Source organism: Ananas comosus, unplaced genomic scaffold, assembly GCF_001540865.1.
Source record: "Ananas comosus cultivar F153 unplaced genomic scaffold, ASM154086v1, whole genome shotgun sequence".
NCBI lineage: Eukaryota > Viridiplantae > Streptophyta > Magnoliopsida > Poales > Bromeliaceae > Ananas > Ananas comosus.
Genome location: NW_017891021.1, coordinates 7,552 through 27,388, shown reverse-complemented (window position 1 = coordinate 27,388; position 19,837 = coordinate 7,552). Strand labels below are relative to the sequence as shown.

The 19,837-nt window shown below is 38.2% G+C and overlaps 1 protein-coding gene across 1 annotated transcript; it reads right to left on the bottom strand.

The window, feature by feature from the left end:
* Nucleotides 1-11,011: 11,011 nt before the first annotated feature.
* On the bottom strand, nucleotides 11,012-11,722 carry LOC109704554. The gene is made up of 2 exons (XM_020225298.1): nucleotides 11,301-11,722; nucleotides 11,012-11,153 (listed from the first exon to the last, which is right to left on the bottom strand). The coding sequence occupies exons 1-2, from the start codon at nucleotides 11,720-11,722 to the stop codon at nucleotides 11,012-11,014; spliced, it is 564 nt and encodes a 187-aa protein (XP_020080887.1).
* Nucleotides 11,723-19,837: the final 8,115 nt, after the last annotated feature.

The following is a 19,837-nucleotide window of genomic DNA, read 5'->3' as shown; positions in this document are numbered from 1 at the left end:
AACGTCACGGAACAGATGAGTCGCAGATACAAAAACAGTGCTAATAGTTTTCTCATATCTACGTTCTCTTTTGATGAAATTCTGTGAAATTGACGAAAGATAGAGAGAAAGGCAATAATGTGAACTAGTGTAGGGTCCGCACTTTGCGGCGGATAGATATTATTTTACTCAATTAAAAATATATTTATTTAAAGTTAAAATTTTAAAAATTTTATAACCAAAGAAATTTCAAAAAAATATATTTAGTCTTATATACATTATAAGAATAACCTTTTATAATTAATATTTTCTTAGCTTTCAATTTTTATAGAGTTAAATTATTATAATAATTTTATTTAGAAATTTAATCAAACTTAATAATTTTGATAGCTATTCTATAAATAATCTTTTTAACTAAAAAGTTAAAGTTGGAGAAATTATATATTTTAAATTGAAGAATATGTGGGGTTGTCTATAAATTGATTGGAGAAACAATAAACAGTTAGATGCATCTTAGTATATATTAATACTTCATATACCGCAACTTATATTAGATAACTAATATTCTAATATCAAAATTTTATTAAATATATCTGATTTATAAAGTCTAATTTAATGTTTAATGAATTTATTTTCAATTCCTTATTAAAGGATTTTAATCATGTGGTATAACACACCTATAACTTCATCCTTTTGACGCGACCACGTAGTGCTGCCACATTCTAGAGCTTAGATAATTCTTTTTAGTTTTCAGTAGAAAAAAAAACCAAAATATTATTCAACAAAAATAAAATTTTTCACTCTAAGGTTTAGCAATTATTTTTGAATTTTCAATATAAAAATTATAATTTATTTGCTACAATGATTAAAATACAATTAATTATTCACNCTGCCACATTCTAGAGCTTAGATAATTCTTTTTAGTTTTCAGTAGAAAAAAAAACCAAAATATTATTCAACAAAAATAAAATTTTTCACTCTAAGGTTTAGCAATTATTTTTGAATTTTCAATATAAAAATTATAATTTATTTGCTACAATGATTAAAATACAATTAATTATTCACCAAAAAAAATTAAAATTTTTGTTATAATTTTTTGTGCATATTATAATGATTTTTAGGTAATGAATTTTTAAAAAAAAATAAATTGGCTAATAGGTTAAAAAAAAAAAAATTAACTACCTTATAAAATTATCTTAAAATATAAAATCTAATATCCGTATGACAATAAATTTTATAATTTTTAATAAATAATTTTTTAAAAAATTATATACTTTTTTTTCGTTGAATGTATAAAAAATTAATAAAAAATAAAAAATAAAAAATAAAAACCAACCCAATCCCAACCCACCCCATCTCACCCACCCCTCCACTCAGCTTTGTGCTGCCAGGTGGACAAAAACTCACGATTCATATATTACTATAGATATCCTTCACATTAATTTTTGGTAGTGGTACGGTGCTAATGAAGACGCGCCTCCTTCATGTACGGTTTCTATTAATAGAGCCGGACAAATTGGCACACCCTTTATTCTGTTGCATACTAATTGAATCATGTCCAATGAGTTGCCATATAGGACAAAAAAAAGTAAATTTACATTTATCCTTATGGGTATTTTATCCATATCTCTCTATTTGATAAATTTAATTTAATCAAATCTTATCCATTAAATTATAATTAAATATTCATATTTAAATCTAATCTAATTAGAATATTATCTCATAATAAGCTATGAATATTTAATTATTCTTTAATATAATTAGAGATTAAATCTTTCGTAATATTCAAATTCAAATATAATTTTTTTATTATTTTTATTAAACTGTTTAGTGTATTAGACTCATTTGCAGTTCAATATCAAACTTTTCAATATTGAATTAGAACACTTTTAATCTATAAAATAATTTATTTTAAATTATTTTTACTTCTCTTACTGTTCGTGAGTGACACCTAACAGTATATTACGGCAATCCAGAATGATGATGAATAACGAACCTTTCTGCTAATAATTACCGTGTGATTAATTCCTTCCAACGCACAACGCCCCGATCGAACCAGAGTTATGATTACTCGCCAAATCTTATTATTCAATCATATGACTAGAATATCTAAAACTGACTCAATATGATAATATAGCTGGAAACTCTTCCACACATTACGTACCCTGGCTAGAGGTTTTTCGAGTCGAGTCTGATAGTTTACATAGGACGTTCTCTCTCAATATTGGGAGTGTTGAACATCTTATTGCGCACTCACATGCCTTTCCATATAAACTAGTACAACCAATCAGTACCAGATGTAGATCAATGATTAGAGTCTAAGTATTAGTACAGTCAAACGGTAGCAATCTATATGTGAAGCAACCATGATGCCTCAGGTTCGAGTAGTACTTCACACCATTGTAGCAAAGAACTAGTCACTTGCGAATATGCAATCATGTGACTATTTAACTAAATGGTCACGCTCAGTGTACTTGTTCGCTAGCAAGCACTTGCATGCTTACTTTAGTGTCCCTACACTAATGACTTGAGATCCGTCACCTCAACTTAAAAGTATAGTATACAGCCGCCTATCCGGAAATATCATCGCCCTTATGATATTCCTATGGCTAGAAGCTAGCGTTTAAGAATCTTGTATAAAAAAAAATATATTTCAAATTTCTAACTCTTAGAAATATATTTTCTTAATAAAGATTTAACAGGCGATTCATGTAAATATATTGCACTGTTAACAATAAACATGAATAAAACTTGCCCTTTATAAAATAAAGAAAACTACAAAATATGTCCATAAGCCTATGTCATTGATTGGCTTTATGGTATATCACTAACAATCTCCCACTAACACTAATACCAATAGCTCATGTGTCTCATACCTATTCTTTTTAAATCCACATCCAGCTTTTGAACTGTGAGCGGCTTAGTAAGGGATCCGCAATATTGTCCACGGATGCTACGTTCTGCACAACAGTCTAGCGTTCACCCACAAATTGTCGGATGATGTGGTAGCGTCGATCTATATGTCTGGACTTCTGATGAGATCTCGATTCTTTAGCTTGCGCTACACCTTCATTATTATAACAGTAAAGTGGCATTGGCTCCTCAATAGAAGGCACCACTCCTAGTTCCGTGACGAACTTTCGAAGCCAAACTGCCTCCTTTGATACCTTAGATGCTGCAATGTATTCTGCCTCAGTAGTGGAATCTACTGTTGTATTTTATTTGTATTTTTTGCTGCACTAAGTTTGGGGCCTTATAAAAGTAAAAACCAACAAGATAAATTTTGTTTGGTTTTGTTCAGAATAAAATAGAATTTTTGATGTGGAGGATATTTTTATTTTTAGAGCTAGGTTCATATATACTCCTTATTTTCTGATCAATTAAGTGGCAGTATAATAGTTACAACTAACACGTTAAGTTGTTTGTGCAACATACTAATTTTGCTGAATTTGTGGATTGGATTTCTATAACATTATTACTAGTAGTTTAATCTGTGGTAGATCGTGTGATTTCATTGGGTTCATTACAAGATTTTTACTGTCCAAGTTAATCTCAGTTTTTGGGTTGGATTATTATGTTTAAAGTGAATTTAAAACCACTTATCATGAAGTCACCAAAATTGATTTTAGAAAGTTTGAATGGTTTAGATTTTGTTTAATTGTGTCGATCACCAATTCAGATATTTACCGTTGAAATAAGGTAGTTGAAAGTAGTCTCGTTTACTTGAGAAAGTATTCTAGTTATAAATTATCATATTAGTTAGAGCATGACTCAAAAAAAGAAGATTTTTGATTAAACATGAGTATACCCTATTTAAAAGGGCAGATTACATATATCGAAAACATAGAAGAGGAGTAACAAAATGGCACCCGACAATAAGCAAAGCTGAAGCAAAGTACACAATCAGAGGAGAAAGAAAATGTAGGAGTAGGCAAGAAAAATTAATAAAAGGGTTTTGAAAGAAATTGGTGGTTGATGATACATATTAGTTAAATTAATAAAAGGGTTTTGAAAGAAATTGGTGGTTAATGACTCAAAAATTAATAAAAGAGTTTTGAAAGAAATTGGTGGTTGATGATACATATTAGTTAGAAAATTGGTGCTTGATGATAAACAGAAGACCAAAGTAAGACAACAGAGGAATTCCCCACTAAAGCCATTTGTAAGATAACTAGGGTTGGAATAATTTATCTTAACTCTATTGCAACTAAGAATTTGTCCTTGTTTTCCAAAAAGATAAATAATAACTTAACCTCCTAAATATCTTCTTTAAAAATTCTATACAAATCATTTAATTTCATAGCAACTTTTGCACAATACTTTTACAAGTAAACATTTTAGGGACTGTTTGGTTCATAATATTTAAAATTTTTGCAAAGAATTAAATTTTCAAAATTTATTATCCTAGAATTAGATTTCAATGTTGTAGGAGTATTTTTATTTGGTTCGCACATTAAAATACTTGGGATTATACAATTATTTGTACTCGGTCCAAAAGGTGAATTAGCAAGGCAAAGCAATAAGTTTACCATAATACCCTTATTAATAGATTTTTTTATTATACCTTATTTTATAGTGAATAGGATAATAAATATTAAAATTTGAAAGGGCTATTTTAGTATGTTAAAACCAAATTTTCATGATAAAAATGAAATATCAAGAGAGGAGGTATATAAGCTTTGAATTTTCATGCTTTGCATATTGTTAGCTTGCCGAATTCCCTGATCCTTGACCCAGTCAAAGATCCTCTCCGGTGAGCGTGTCGGGGTGAAATCGGCTTCAGATAATGACCCTCAAAGTTTGCGCCCTTCGATTGATCAAGCGATTCGGCTGATGAGGGATCGGATCAGCCGGGTTCGAATCCTCTACAGTAAATTCAGTTTGGCTGGAAGAATCGAATGTACGAACCAAGCAAAAACTGAAGTCGGCCGATGAGCCGAATAGGTAAAGAACACAGGAATTGATCAGCTTGAAGAGCCGAATGCCTTTATATTCACTGATAAAAAGTACAAGGGTCGAGTGTGCCAGATGGCATGCAGACTCGGTTGATCTACTTAAAACTACTCCTAGGAAGAACAGTAAATGCGGAAAAGAGAAAATTACAAGTAGATTACTCCTAAAGAATGCAGAAAATTGCGAGGAAATAAGGGCAGTATTTTGTTCACAGGGAAAAGACCCCTTTTTAGGGCGTTTTTGACCTATTTATAGATCGTCCGTTGTGATCAGTTATTATCTATGCATGATCGGCCACTACTCCTGATTCTCCGGACCACTTTCAGCCCACTTTCAGCCGATCGGAACTGCTTGCAACTGTTTGTGGTTACTGTAACCTCCCTTAATTGGTGCGACGGTTTATTCTTTAAATTCTTCCGGTGCTCCTGGTGTACAGCAAAATTGACACCTTTGAATGGAATACCGGCGTACCACCCGTCCGCGCCTAAATGGCTCAACAATTACCCCCTCGGCAGCTTTCGAAGTAACGTTTCAGTAGCTGGTGTGATCCGAGGCGCGATTCACATGTCTGGTACGGTTTCGTCTCAACCGTCCACTTTTTCTACTGTTAAAATCCCGCCATCGCTTCGGTAGCAAGCGCGATCCGAGGCGTGGTTCTCGATCCAATCAATTTCAAATACTTTATACGATTACGCCTCAATAGTTGACGTAATCCGAGGCAGGATTTCTGGTCCAATTAATTTCAAATTCTCTGTATAGTTTAATTTCGGCCGTTCATCTCTTTTCTACGGCCTTGATCTCGCCACCTATTTTTATCTTATCTGCGGCATTAATTAGGTCATCTTAATTACCGCCGTCTATTCATCATTATAGCCGATCTCGGAACTCGCTTCGATATGACGATTCGACGCAACGGCCTTTACTTCTTCACCAAGTTTCTCATTCCTTTTATATTCTTTTGTCATCAGGCTTCATCTTTCTCGCCCTCTGTTTTTCTTTATTTTCTTCGCCTCCTCTATTTCTCTTCGCCTCCTCTGCCTTCTTCTTCATTCTCTTTTCCTTTTCTGACTAATGGCACTGGCTCCACCTTTTCCTTCTCACCCGTCTTTAGATTATACTATACTTAAATCCTTCGTCGATTTAGACCTATCTCGATTTATTTTAGGTTCTTCTCTTCTAGACGAGCCATCCCCTGTCAACTTCCCTTTTTCTAGTGATGGTCTTCCCTTAGCCTGGTTAGATATTGTAGAAGCCGCCTTTGGTGACTTTTGGCGAGAAGTAGGTATTTATGAAGCGATTGAATTGTCTCGGCATCCTCCTATAGCCGATAACCTTCTTCTAGCCGCCGCTCTCTGTTTTTGGTCCCTTACTTCTAATGTTTTTCTTCCCAGGAGAGGACCTCTCACTCCCACTCTTCTTGATGTTGCTGCCATTATCAGCTTACGCCCTCATGGAGTTACCGTCTCCACGTCTTATAATCCTGATGGCGTATCTGATTGTGAGGCTCACCAAGACCTCAATGACTTGGCCTATTCCAAGTTTATCCGTAAGTTTGCAGGTGAATCCCATGCTCCTGTCACTAGGAAGGAACATACAGCGTTCCTCCTATATTGGTTGTGTCACAATCTCTCCTACACTCGTTCGCAGAAGATCAATCGTGATTTTGTCCCAATCACTGTTGGACTGTCTAATGGCGAAAGATTAGCTCTAGAGCCTTATTTTCTTGCCTTTGTTTATAGAGAAATTTTTGATTCCATCAAACTGCTGCCATCCGGAGATGGTATTACCATCAGCTCTGGTTGCGGCGTTTTCTGGTTTTTACAAATGTTTCTGCAGTTTTATATTCCTGCTTTATGTCAATCTCTTTTTAATTCGATTTCAGCTGCCCAATTTGATTCTTGTGGGTTAGCTCTCGGCTGTCCACAGCCGATGACTTCGGGTCAACCTTTTGATTTTCTTACTTATTTCAAAACTTTTTATGAACTGAGTCCTGACTCGGCTATCTCCTGGGCTCCTTTTGTTGACCGTCTTACTGGCCCCTCCTGGTTCCTTGCCCGGTTTGAGGTTATTCAAGGCGAACTAGCTTCTTCTCGCGCCAGTGAGTACTCAGCAGTATGGTACTCTTATTTGGCTCCGAGGGATCTTTATGTGGGGTTAAAATCGCGTTCAAAGTTATTACCCAGTACTGAAGCTTATTCCCCTCAATATGTAGCCCGCCAATTTGGATTCGTTCAGCCGATTCCGGCTCCGTCTAAATTTTTCATGGTCAATACGGCCGATTATCGACCTCCTACCAAAAGTATAGCCGAAGCTGACAAGATTTCGGCTATGGGGAATCGTCTTCGACGGTTCTTCAAGTTAGTGAACTTCAGGCCGAATTACACAGGAGTAGCTCTTGCTGGCTATGCTAGCATTTGGGATCAGTTTATTGATCGTATTTTTGACCTTTCTCTGCTTCGGGCATTCCGCAAAACTATTCCATTTGTTTCGGTTGATACCCTCGCTTCATCAGCATCAAAAGAAGAATCAGAGGAGACTTCTGATCACACCTTTGATTTTCCGCCTTCTTCTGTAATAATTTTATCCCTTTTGATTTGATTTTTTTTTATTTGTTTACTTGTCACTTATTCCTTTTTATATGCAGTTGATCCCAACTTCTTCATCGGTCCTAGCTTCAGAAAAAAGACCGATTGAAGCTGAACAATTTCCCTCGCCGCCACCGAAATGGCGTAAATCAATTGTCAAGAGACCGCATTTCAAGCAAGCCGAAGATACTTCTTCGGCTGATATATCAAAGAGAAGAGCCGAGGAAACACCTTCGGCCCCTATTCTAGAAGAAAGAGCCGAAGAAACGCCTTCAGCTGATGCCTCAAAACAAGACTCTGTCCCCAACGAGCCCATTGAGATTGAGGTACATTAATTTGATTAGCTATCTTAGCTTGTCTTGTTTTCTCCCCTCACTTACTATTCTTTTTTAATAAAAACAGTCTTCTCCTGAAAACAATTCAAGAGCCCGTTTTGCTTCTTCTTTGAAGACGCAGATTAGTAGACAAGTCCGCCGGGATGCTCGCCTTGAGAAAAAACAAGAGGTGGAGAGAAAAAGGGCTGCTCGAGAAACAAGTACTACCAAACCATCTCCATCAACAAATGAGAAGGAGGATGTGACTGTACCTCTGGAGAAAGATGTTGAAGAGACACGTCCGGTGTATCATTCTACTCCTGAAGCTTCATTACCTGGGGTTTCATCTTCTGTAACACACTGGACCGTTGTAAATTTACGAGGTTCGAGTGTTTGAGTTGTGTTACGAGTTTTTCCAAATTTTCTGGAGGGTCGATGACAGTGTTCCGACCTATGGCTCGCATCCCGAGAATCAAGATTTAAACTTAGCACCAATATCTCCAAAGTGAAGATTATTGGGTTGCTCTCGGGTTTGTCTCAGTAGGGAAGTGTACTGGTACAACATTGATGTTGTACCGGAACAAGTGGTTGTACCGGTACAACATCGGAAGTGTACCGGTACAAATGGGTGTTTCTGTCAACCCGAGGCTCGGGTTTGGCTGGTTGGCTGGCTGGTTTTGTACTGGTACACTTTTCTACGTACCGGTACACAATGCAGTTCGCAGACTGTATGTTTCTGAGGGGTGTTTTTACAATTGTAGCTTATCTATAAACACCCCCACAGCCCTTGAAGGCTCTTTTGAGCTCTAGAACGTGGAGGATCAGAGGTGAGTCTCTTTCCTTTAGATTTTTCTCCATTTTGCTTGGTTTTAGCTAATTTTGATCCTTCTCTTCTCCTCCTCCTTGCTCTATGTTGGGTGTTCACCATTGGAGAAGCTTTGAATCTTTTGTTGGAGTTTGATAGAGGAAGGATCTTCAATCCTTGTGCATTCCAAGCTTAGTTTGGAGCATCTTGTGAGGTTAGTAATCATGATTTCTCTTTTGGATCATGTTTTGGAGGATTTTTGAAATTGAAAATCTAGAATTTGAATCTAGGGTTTATTTTGGGGATTTTGGATTTATAGCCTATAGAACCTAATTAATTGGTTTAGAACCTTTGTTTAGGTTGGGATTGAAGGAATTTTACTCTCGTTTGGAGATCGAGAGAGGATTTCACCTCATAAGGTGAGTTTTGCCCCTTTTCTTGGGTTGATTAAAGATTGATCATAGGGTTGTTCGTTCGATTTGTTTAACTCTCTTAATATTACCTTTAGGGTGCTAGGAGAGTCATAGGCACCTTCGTCGGCGCAAACGAAGGGTGGCGAGAATTTTCGGTGGGTTTGACTTTATCGAAAATGGCAGAACTTAACTTATGTCAACTTTTAATTGTCGTAAAATTGAAATGCATGCATAATCATGCTAGATAGAGCCTACGAGTTATTTAGAATGCTTAAAATACATATATTATGTATGATAAAAAATTACCTCTATATAGTAGAGAAAGATATATGCATTGTTAGTATGCATGAGAATAGCATTCTATTAAATGATTTGGGATCATGTTCTTGCATTGGAAATGACTAGAATAACAAGCACTTGGACATAAATTCATGTTTGACATAATAGAACTACAATGCCATAAAGAGGCATTCAACCTAGTGAATGGTTTAACTATTGCATGATGACATAGAGACAGGCCTTTAGGTTACTAGCTTTTTTTTCATGTTTTAGACATGATGACATTGGATGTTAGTTGGTTACATACGCTTGCTTGCCATTGTGCTCATTCGCACATGCTTGTGAGGGTCACTCCCTACAAGCCGACACTCCGGAGATAGCTATCGCGACATATGCTCGTCCGTGCGGGATTGGACGCCGAAATGGGATGCCGTGGGGGAGGCTCATTTCTAGGGTGGAGATGTTGACTACCACGGGGCCATTAGGCACGGCGAAAACCGGACTACCCACGGGTAGGTCCTATGAGATTTGGAACAAGTTGAACCAAAATGTAAAGTGGACATTAGATCAATTAGTAAACAATGAGATTTTTACTAGTTATATTGTGGATATCATGTTGGTTATACTTATGCATATTCATGTTAGAATAGCATTTATACTTATGCAAATTCATGCTAAGTAGAGGCATAATGGTTTAACAAGATATTCATTTCGTTTAAATATTTGAATTTACTATTCTAGCTTTAGCCTAGTGATGCATTTCACTGAAGTCAGTAATTGCCCCCTGGGAACTATTGTTTAATAGTTCTCACGCCCCTGTTTTATGGTTTTCTTTTAGAGCCCTCTACACCGGTGGAGGCACGGGATCGTGGCAAAGGATCGCTTAGCTAGCTAGCGAGGTGCGTTTCTTTTGCTTATTAGGTGGTTTTCTCTCTATTTTGTATGTTGTAGAGAGTGAGAGATTTTGTATCTATGTATAGAGACCACCATCTGGATTTTTATAGCACTTGTAGTTGGACTCCTTTAGTACTACTTTATGGTTACTCATAGTCGATTTAGCTCTTTTATTTACTCCCTTATTGTAGAATCTAGATTACTATGCTCTAATACTCGTAGATGTTCTTTTATTATTGTTTTATCTATTTCTCTTTCATAGACCCATTATATGTTGTAGGCATATGGCGGGTCTAGACAAGCGCTGGGCGGGCTTCCGTTGGGTCCCGGGGCATGATATCTTCTATTCCTGACGATCCTCTGTCCGCCAGTCTTCATGCACTGTTAGTTTCGAGCCCCAATTCAAATGAGGGGGACGACTCATCGACTATTGTAATGTCGTCAGACACTCAGCAAAAATTTGATGAGTGTTTAAAAATATATAGTCATGGTCTTCAAGCTTTGGCTCAAAATTCAGAATAGTTCGATCGACTGTTTGCCCTTTTACTTGATTTAGCCGATCAGCCAGACATCTCTTCTGCTGGCAAATGTTTTGTAGAAACTTTATCATCTCAACTTTCCTCTTTTCTGTCTCAGCAACGATCTTTAGGTGCCGATCTTTTATCTTTGGATCAACAAATCATTTTAAGAAAACGATACCTGAGGTAGCGGCTCCTATCACCGACGTGAGCCAAGAAGATCAAACTTTAGCAAACCAAGAATCTGCTTTGCAGCAGCGAATTTTAACTCCTAAGGAAGAATTAGCTGCAGCCGAATCAACTCTAGCCCGTACCTCCCAGCGTCGACTTCAACTGCAAGATCAATTGAAGTCCAAGAAAGCAGAAGGGATGAAACTTCAGGAACAACTTTCTCAACTTTATAAACTGCATCCCTTGATCAAACGCAGAAGGAAAGCCGCGGAGATGGCCCAGGCTAATTTGATAGCCGAATGGAATCAACTCAAGAATTTACTATCTTGATTCGGCTTGTAATATTTTAATTCTCACTTTGATTATTTTCCCACATGGATGGGTAATACTTTTTTAGATATTTTCCATTAACTGGCTTCTCACTTTCTAACCCATCTTTGTTTTTCAAATAATATGCATTCCCTTTTGTGATTCTGCTTATCTGAAATGGTCCTTCCCAATTCGAAGACCATTTACCATATACTCGATCTTTCTGATCGATAGGAAATAATAGCTTAAGAACCAAATCATCAACTGCAAAGGATTTAGCTCTTACTTTTTTATTATATGCACCACACACTCGGCTTTGATAGGCTTGTAAGTGATTCAATGCCAACAACCGAGTTTCAGGTGTTTCCTCCATTTCTTCATTCATCAACTCACTATATTCATTAGCCGACAGTTCTTTTTGCTTTTCCACTCTTAACGAAGGAACTGTTATTTTGGCTGAAACCACAGCTTCATGGCCATATACTAGTTGGAACGACGTCATCCTTGTCGCCGTTTTTACTGAAGTCCGGCATGCCCATAATATTTCGGAGAATTTTTCATTCTATTTCCTTGAATGTTTTCCGATATGCTGCTTCATAAGATTTATAATTACCTTATTTGCTGCTTCAACCTGTCCATTGGCTTGGGCATAATAGGGTGACGAGTGAAGTAACTTAATTTTTCAAGATTCAATGAACCGAACGAACTATCCTCTTGTGAACATTGTTCCTTGATCGATTGTGATTGTCTCGGGAATCCCAAAGCGATGAATTATTGAGTCTTCAACGAAATCAATAATCTCTTTCTTTCTGAGTGACCAATCGAGCAGGTTTCACTTCTACCTACTTGGTAAAATAATCAACGACCACTATTAAAAACTTGTGACCCGCCGATGAGTTCGGCTGAATTTCCACAATCAAATCCATGGCCCATCCTCGAAAAGGCCAAGGTTTAATTATCGCATATATCTTAGAGATAGGAACTCTCTACACTGATCCATGAAATTGACAATCTTGGCAACCCTTAGCATATTCTATGCAATCTTGATGCATAGTCGGCCAATAATATCCTAAGTGCCGAATTGTCCATCTTAATCTTTTTCCTGCTAACTGGGCTCTACATAAACCCTCATGTGTTTCTCCCATCACTAATAGAGCTTCTTCAGGCCCTAAATATTTCAATAGCACTTCTTCGGCTGTTCTTTTGTAAAGTTGTCTATTCAATAGACAATAGCCAAGAGTTTTTCTTCGAATATTATAATCAACCAGTTTGTTGGGGTCTTCTAAATATTCGATTATGGATTTTCTCCAATCTTCTTTCACCTCTATGGGGGCAATAATCGGCTCTCAAACATGAACCGAAGGTAATAATCTTCTGTCTATTTTTATTAGACCTCGTTTCAGCTCTCTATATCCTGAAGCCGATTGAGCTAATTCATTTGCTTGTTCGTTTTTCTCTCTTGTCAAATGCTCAAATTCAACTTCTCAGAAGCTGCAAAGTAATTCTACTATTTTTCTTAAATAATTTTGCAAATTCTGATTTTCACATCGGTACTCCTCACTGACTTGTTTAATCACTAATTGTGAATCACCGATGACCTTGAGTGACTTAACTTTCAATCTTGTAAAATTTCGAGGCCAATTATTAAGGCCTCATATTCGGCTTGATTGTTGGAACAGTTGAAATCTAATTCAAAAGCAAAATGATGGGTATATCCCTCAGGAGACTGTACAACTATTCCAGCTCCCACTCACTCGGCTGTCTTGAGCCGTCAAAGTAAAGTATCCAAGGTTGACAGCCGACTAAATTTTGTTTCGGCTCTTCAATTTCAACACATGGATGATCAGCCAGAAAGTCGGCTATCGCTTGTCCTTTAACAGCTTTTGGCGGCACATAATTAAGAAAGAATTCAGATAACGCTAACATCCATCTTCCGATTCGTCCTCTCAACACTGACTTAGATAACATATATTTTACCAGATCGGTTTTACATATTATCAATACTTCGGTTGGTAAAATATAATATCTTAATTTTGTACAAGAGTAGTATAAGGCCAAACATAATTTTTCGATAGCCGAATATCGTTTTTCGGTATCTAATAATCGTCGGCTTAAATAATAAATGGCTTGTTCTTCTTTTTCTTCATTTTCTTAGGCCAATAAACATCCCAAATTTTCCTTTGCAGTTGAAATATATAGCTTCATCGGCTGTCCCTGTTTAGGAGGCATAAGAACTGGAGGATTTGTTAAATATTTCTTTATATTTTCAAATGCTCCTTGTTGGTCCTCCGTCTAAATAAATTCTTCTTGACTTTTAAGCCAAAGTAATGGAGTGAAAACTCCTATCCTACCGGCTATATTTGATATAAATCGCAGCAAATAATTGATTTTTTCCAATAAACTTTGCAACTCTTTTTTGCTTTTTGGTGAGGGCAATTCTGATATAGCTTTCGCCTTATTTTCATCGATTTCAACCCCTTTTTATGTACCAAGAACCACCCAGAAAATTCCCTGCTGAGACCCCAAAAGTACATTTCAAAGGATTCATCTTCAAATTATATTTTCTCATTCTTTCAAAGGCGAGCTTTAAATCTACCCTATGTTCGGCTTGTGATTTGGATTTCACAACTATATCATCAATGTAAACCTCCAACATCTTGCCGATCAAATCATGAAAAATAAAATTCCTTGTTCTTTGATAAATAGCTCTGGCATTTTTTAAACCGAACGGCATAACTATCCATTCAAATGTTCCCATAGACCCTAGGCATCTAAAGGCCGTTTTAGCTACATCTTCTTCGGCAATGAAAATTTGATTATAACCGGCATGTCCGTCCATAAAAGACAGGATTTTATTACCGACAGCCGAATCTACTAACATATCGGCTATTGGGTATTTATCTTTAGGTGTAGCCAAATTTAAGTTCCTAAAATCAATACAAACTCTAAGTTTGTCATTCTTTTTTCACACTGGAACTATATTGGATACCCAATCAACATAACGGGCCACTCTAATAAAATCGGCCTTTAAAAGATTTTCTATTTTATTTTTGATTTGGAATACAATACTCGGTTCAAACCTACGAGCCGACTGTTTGTAAGGTTTATATCCTTTTTTAATAGGTAACCTATGTTCTACAACTTCTCGGCTTAGTCCTGGCATTTTCTCATACCTCCAAGCAAAGCAGTCCTTGTATTCCTTCAGCAATGCTTTCAGTTCCTCTTGTTGTTGAGCCGAAAGCTTGGCACTAATATAAGTCGGTTGTTTATCTTCGTCGGATCCTAGGTTCACCTCAATTAGTGGATCCTGTGTTTCCAACTTCTTTCACCGACTTTGATAGGCGACTCTTCTAAATTCAATTCGGTTGTTCACCCTTTCATTTCATGTGATATTTCACTATCGGCTGTAACAGCCGATTTCACCATATTTTTCGTATCGTCTTTAACAACCGATTTCGCTATATCATTATCGGCCGTCTCGGTCTTCTTGTTGCACACCACGTCATCGGCCTGCTGGGTCGAATTTATCACATAGCCGATCCTGTCGATCGGCTCCTCTTGCCGAAGCTCATCTAAAGCTTTGGTTCCTGATTCTTCACGCTCCATTTTAACCAGCTTGGTGGCTCTTCGGCTTCCACCATAGCTCCTTCATCTCTAGAGAGAATCAATTGCACTCCTTCAGTAACTCTTACAAAAGAGATTTGGTCTGAATCAGTGTCGGCCCAATTGATGTGGCCGACCTCTTCAGCATTGATGTCCACCATTTGGGGCCGTCCTTCGGCCCGGATTTCTTCAACTTTATCTCCTATCAACTGGAATAATTTTTCGTGGAGTGTGGAAGGTACGCACTCGTTTGCGTGTATCCAATCGCGTCTGAGCAGTAGGTTGTAGTGGCTATCTGCATCCACCATAAAAAATGCAGTTCGTAAAGTTTTAGAACGTACCGTAATCTCGGTCGTGAGCACCCCTCAAGCTTGTTGACTGTTTCCAGTGAAATCGGTCATGATCATGTCGGTTGGCTTCAATTCGTCCTTGTCCTTGCCCATCTTCTTAAAGAACGAGGTAGGCATGACATTGACCATCTCCCCACCGTCTATCATGACTCGGCCTACTGGCCAACCTTCGATCAAGGCCCGAATAAACAGAGGTCTCACAACCTCGTCTGAATGGCCGAAGGTTTTTTGAAAACCACCACATCGGCCGGTTTGTTGTCTTCTAATTGTATCTGAGCCACTGTGGCTCCTTCTTCTTCGTCTATCTTCTCTTCATACTCAATATACTCTGCTTTGAAAGATTGTGGCAGAGTATATACCATGTTGACATTGGCTGGTCCTTCAGCATTTGATTTCTCTTGAATCCTCTGTTTTTTCTCTTCAGACTCCTTAGCCGTCTCGGTTGAGGAGTCGCTCTCCATCCGTGCCTCCCTCTCCTTAGGAGGCCATCTCTCTCTCTTAATGATCGTTTTGAGGGAGGCTATTTTGTCCTCTAGCTCCCTCCTAGTCATCTTCTCCTCTGTTTCGGCCGCAGTTGGCCGATCTATCTTTGATTTTAACCAAGGGACAGGCGATGAACCGCCCGCCTCATGATCATTCTTCATCAGACGAAAAGGGTGTGGTGGTTCATTTGGCCATCTCCACACACTTAACTTCATCCCTTTTGTCTCCTCATAATGTTGTCTCGCCTCGTCTTGCATCCTCTGCTGCCGACGTTTTTGTGTCTTCATTAACATCGGCCCTTACCATTTCGCCGATGGTTTTACTTCGACTTCGTACCACTTGTTTACCGGCACATTTGCCGGTACTTTCACTATTCTAAAATGATTCTTCAAGATTTCTCTCTTTTCCCAGGGTCTCGGCCAGGGCTGTATACCGAGCTCATTAACCAATCTTCGACCGAGAAATTCTATGTCTCTCTCGGTCATCCCTTTGAACTCTGGTTCTGGTCTCGGCCTGGCTTGATGCTGCCAGTGCGGCCGGTACCGAGGAAATCTCTGCTTTGAGCCGAATGGTTTCTCCGGATAACTCCATTGGCTGTGATGCTCTTCTCTCCGGTTGTTGTAGTAGTCATGAAGAACTTTCTGCATCAATAGATCTTTCTTATTTTGAACCGAATCAACATCCAGTTCAGATTCGTTGGATGTTTCACCTGAGCCATCCTCTGAATTGTCATCTCTATTAGGAATTTCAGCCCATTCTTCGGGAAAAGCCACCAACTCTCTCCATTTGTTGCTTTTCTTATCGTTGATGATGACTTTCCAATCCTTCTTTGTCATTTCGGCTTTGCATCTTATGCAAAGCCGAAGCATCCTCTTGACGAAAGCAATGTTCTCAGCGGTCTTCTTGTCTGCGACCGCCTTTCCTTTGATATCCACCATATTTACCTGTGAAGGAAATGTATTCTTGTCAATTTTCATAGCTTTGTTTTCTTGGTCGGCAAATATGAGCCGACCTTTCTCTATTTCTTTCCGAATATGCCCTTTTGCAGCCGCTTTTCCTTTTCCTATCATATTGACCTATGATGGAAAAGGATTCTTATCAATCTCCATATTTTTATTTTCTTGGTCGGCAAATATGAGCCGACCTTTGTTTATTTCTTTTTGGATTTGCCTCTTAAAGGCAGTACATTCGTTTGTTTTATGGCTCCATGAATAGTGCTATTTGCAGTATCTTCTTCTTTTCAATTCTTCTATAGGAGGTATAGTTTGACCTTCTTGTAGTTGGATTCGGCTGTCTTTCAGCAACCGATCAAAAATTAGATCGGTCTTTGATACATCAAACGAATATGTGTATGCTGAAACACGTGCTTTTGCCTCGCTTGATTTAGTGGGCTTCAGCAAAGCACACTTATATGGTTGACGGTTTCTAACCATTTCAGCAGCGTATATTTCAGCTTCATCAGCCGAATCTTCAATCTCTTCAGACGAATTCGGCTCCTCATGTGCCGAAGACTCTTCAATGAAAGAGATATTTTTATCCTTCCCTTTGTTCCACTCTTTGTTTCAACTCCACTTGGGCCGATCCTCATTATTTTCTTTTCGAAGTTGCTTATATTGAGCAACCCAAACTCCCAAATTGAAAAGATTTGGAAAGTACTTATCTTCAAAATGATCTTTAATTTTGAAATGCAAGCCGTTAAATGCCATTTTGGCAAATTTCGACTCTGGCATTCTTACAAAATAGGCTCCTAGCCATCTTGAACCTATTCAAATACTTCTCAACCGATTCGCCTGTTCTCTGTTTGAACTGGGCTAAATCGGCAACCGATAATTCCGGTTCCGTTCTGTAAATTGTTCATGAAATTTACTTTCTAATTCATCCCAATTTCGGACAGAATTAGCCGGCAAACTTGTATACCAAGTAAAAGTTGTTTTGGTTAACGAGGTATTAAATAACCTCAATTTTAAAAATGGATCTGCCGCGGCTTCACGGCACTGAGCTGTAAACCGTGCAACATGCTCGATCGTATTTTCGGTCGCATCTCCAGAAAACTTATCAAACTTCGGCATTTTTCAATTTGCCGGGTATGGATGTTCTGCATCAATATTTGCAGGATAAGGTGATCTAAATACAGGCCGCATTGCCGGCCTTGCGCCTACTCCGAAGGTATTTCGGATGACTTCCTCGATCTGTGCATATATTTCATTATTAATCCTCTGTAAGTGGACTTGCGCTTGCGCCTGTACTATATTCGGTCCTTGTGGTAGACCTAAATTTTGCACCATAGGATTTGCTCCTTGAATATTTGGAGCCTGCTCCCTAACTCCTACATTTTGAGGCTGGTATGCTCCCACTGGTGGAAGAGGCGGTAACCCCCATGCTATCTCTGGTTGTTGGCCGGCGTTGACAACTGCCAGCCTATAAACTTCCTGAAACGGTGCCCTCTGGTATTGAGGTTGACCGTTTACCGGTGTTACAGGATTTTGTAACACTGGTGTCATTACAGGCGCTTGTAAGCCTGCTATCGGTTGCTCATTCCGAGTCAATAATTGCCCTATTCGGACAATATTCTCATTAGAGGCCATGATTGCGGCCAATATTGCATCATGCAGTGCTAGCATGACTATTTTGGTCCAAAACTTATAGGATCCGAGTCATTTGCCCAAGCGCCTGAGCCAAACTAAGCTCTTGTTGGCCGGATTGACCACTAGTCTCACCCTCGGCAGGTAAAACCGCTTGGCGTTCTAGAACATTTTCTGAATTACTAGGCTGTTCACTCCCAGAACTTCTAGGAATGACCCTATTACGTAGATTCATGACATTATCATCAGCCATAAAATCAATAAAACAGTAAAAATTACCTTAAATGTGGGTCCCACCGGGCGTGCCAAAAATTGTTAGCTTGCCGAATTCCCTGATCCTTGACCCAGTCAAAGATCCTCTCCGGTGAGCGTGTCGGGGTGAAATCGGCTTCAGATAATGACCCTCAAAGTTTGCGCCCTTCGATTGATCAAGCGATTCGGCTGATGAGGGATCGGATCAGCCGGGTTCAAAACCTCTACAGCAAATTCGGTTCGGCTGGAAGAGCCGAATGTACGGACTAAGCAAAAACTGAAGTCGACTGAAGAGCCGAATGGCTAAAGAACACAGGAATTGATCGGCTTGAAGAGCCGAATGCCTTTATATTCACTGATAAAAAGTACAAGGGTCGAGTGTGCCAGATGGCATGCAGACTCGGTCGATCTACTTAAAACTACTCCTAGGAAGAACAGTAAATGCGGAAAAGAGAAAATTACAAGTAGATTACTCCTAAAGAATGCAGAAAATTGCGAGGAAATAAGGGCAGTATTTTGTTCACAGGGAAAAGACCCCTTTTTAGGGCGTTTTTGACCTATTTATAGATCGTCCGTTGTGATCAGTTATTATCTATGCATGATCGGCCACTACTCCTGATTCTCCGGACCACTTTCAGCCCACTTTCAGCCGATTGGAACTGCTTGCAACTCCTTGCGTTTACTGTAACCTTCCTTAATTGGCGCGACGATTTATTCTTTAAATTCTTCCGGTGCTCCTGGTGTACAGCAAGATTGACACCTTTGAATGGAATACCGGCGTATCACCTGTCTACGCCTAAATGGCTCAACACATATATAATTAGAAGATATCATAAAAATCACAAATATCCGCTACATCGGATAAATGCAGAAACCAAACATCAGATTTCTCAATTCCCGATTTGAATTTCTAAACATCTTACAAAAAATATATTATGAATCAAACAAGCCTTTAAAAAAATGTGAGATATTCACCCCATCTCTCTCGTTAATAAAATTATTCCTCTTTAGAGTTATCTCATTTCTTTCCGAATGAGCGATTCCTAACCAAATTACTAAACAAAATTACTCAATTATGCAATACATATTTACAAAATTTTTAAAAATCTAAATAACATAGCAGGAGTGAAAGGCACCCTTACTTCAAGTATCCGATTTATAAATTGTCACGCCCCGGATTACACGTTTCCCCGGGCACGCCAACAGACCCGCCGTATACATAGAAATTTTTTCTGTATACGAAGCGATACCTGTGCCTGTAAATAAATCAAGCTACAACCATAAGGTAATGAGCTGTTAAACTGAAAACATATATATATATATATATATATATATATATATATATAT

Bases quoted from the DNA above. Each gene is read 5' to 3' on its own strand.
- LOC109704554 (XM_020225298.1), bottom strand. From the start codon at position 11,722: ATGACGTCGTTCCAACTAGTATATGGCCATGAAGCTGTGGTTTCAGCC. The intron at 11,154-11,300 runs GTATTACCCATC...CGTTTGATCAAG, and splicing joins AATGGAAAATATCTAAAAAA to GGATGCAGTTTATAAAGTTG.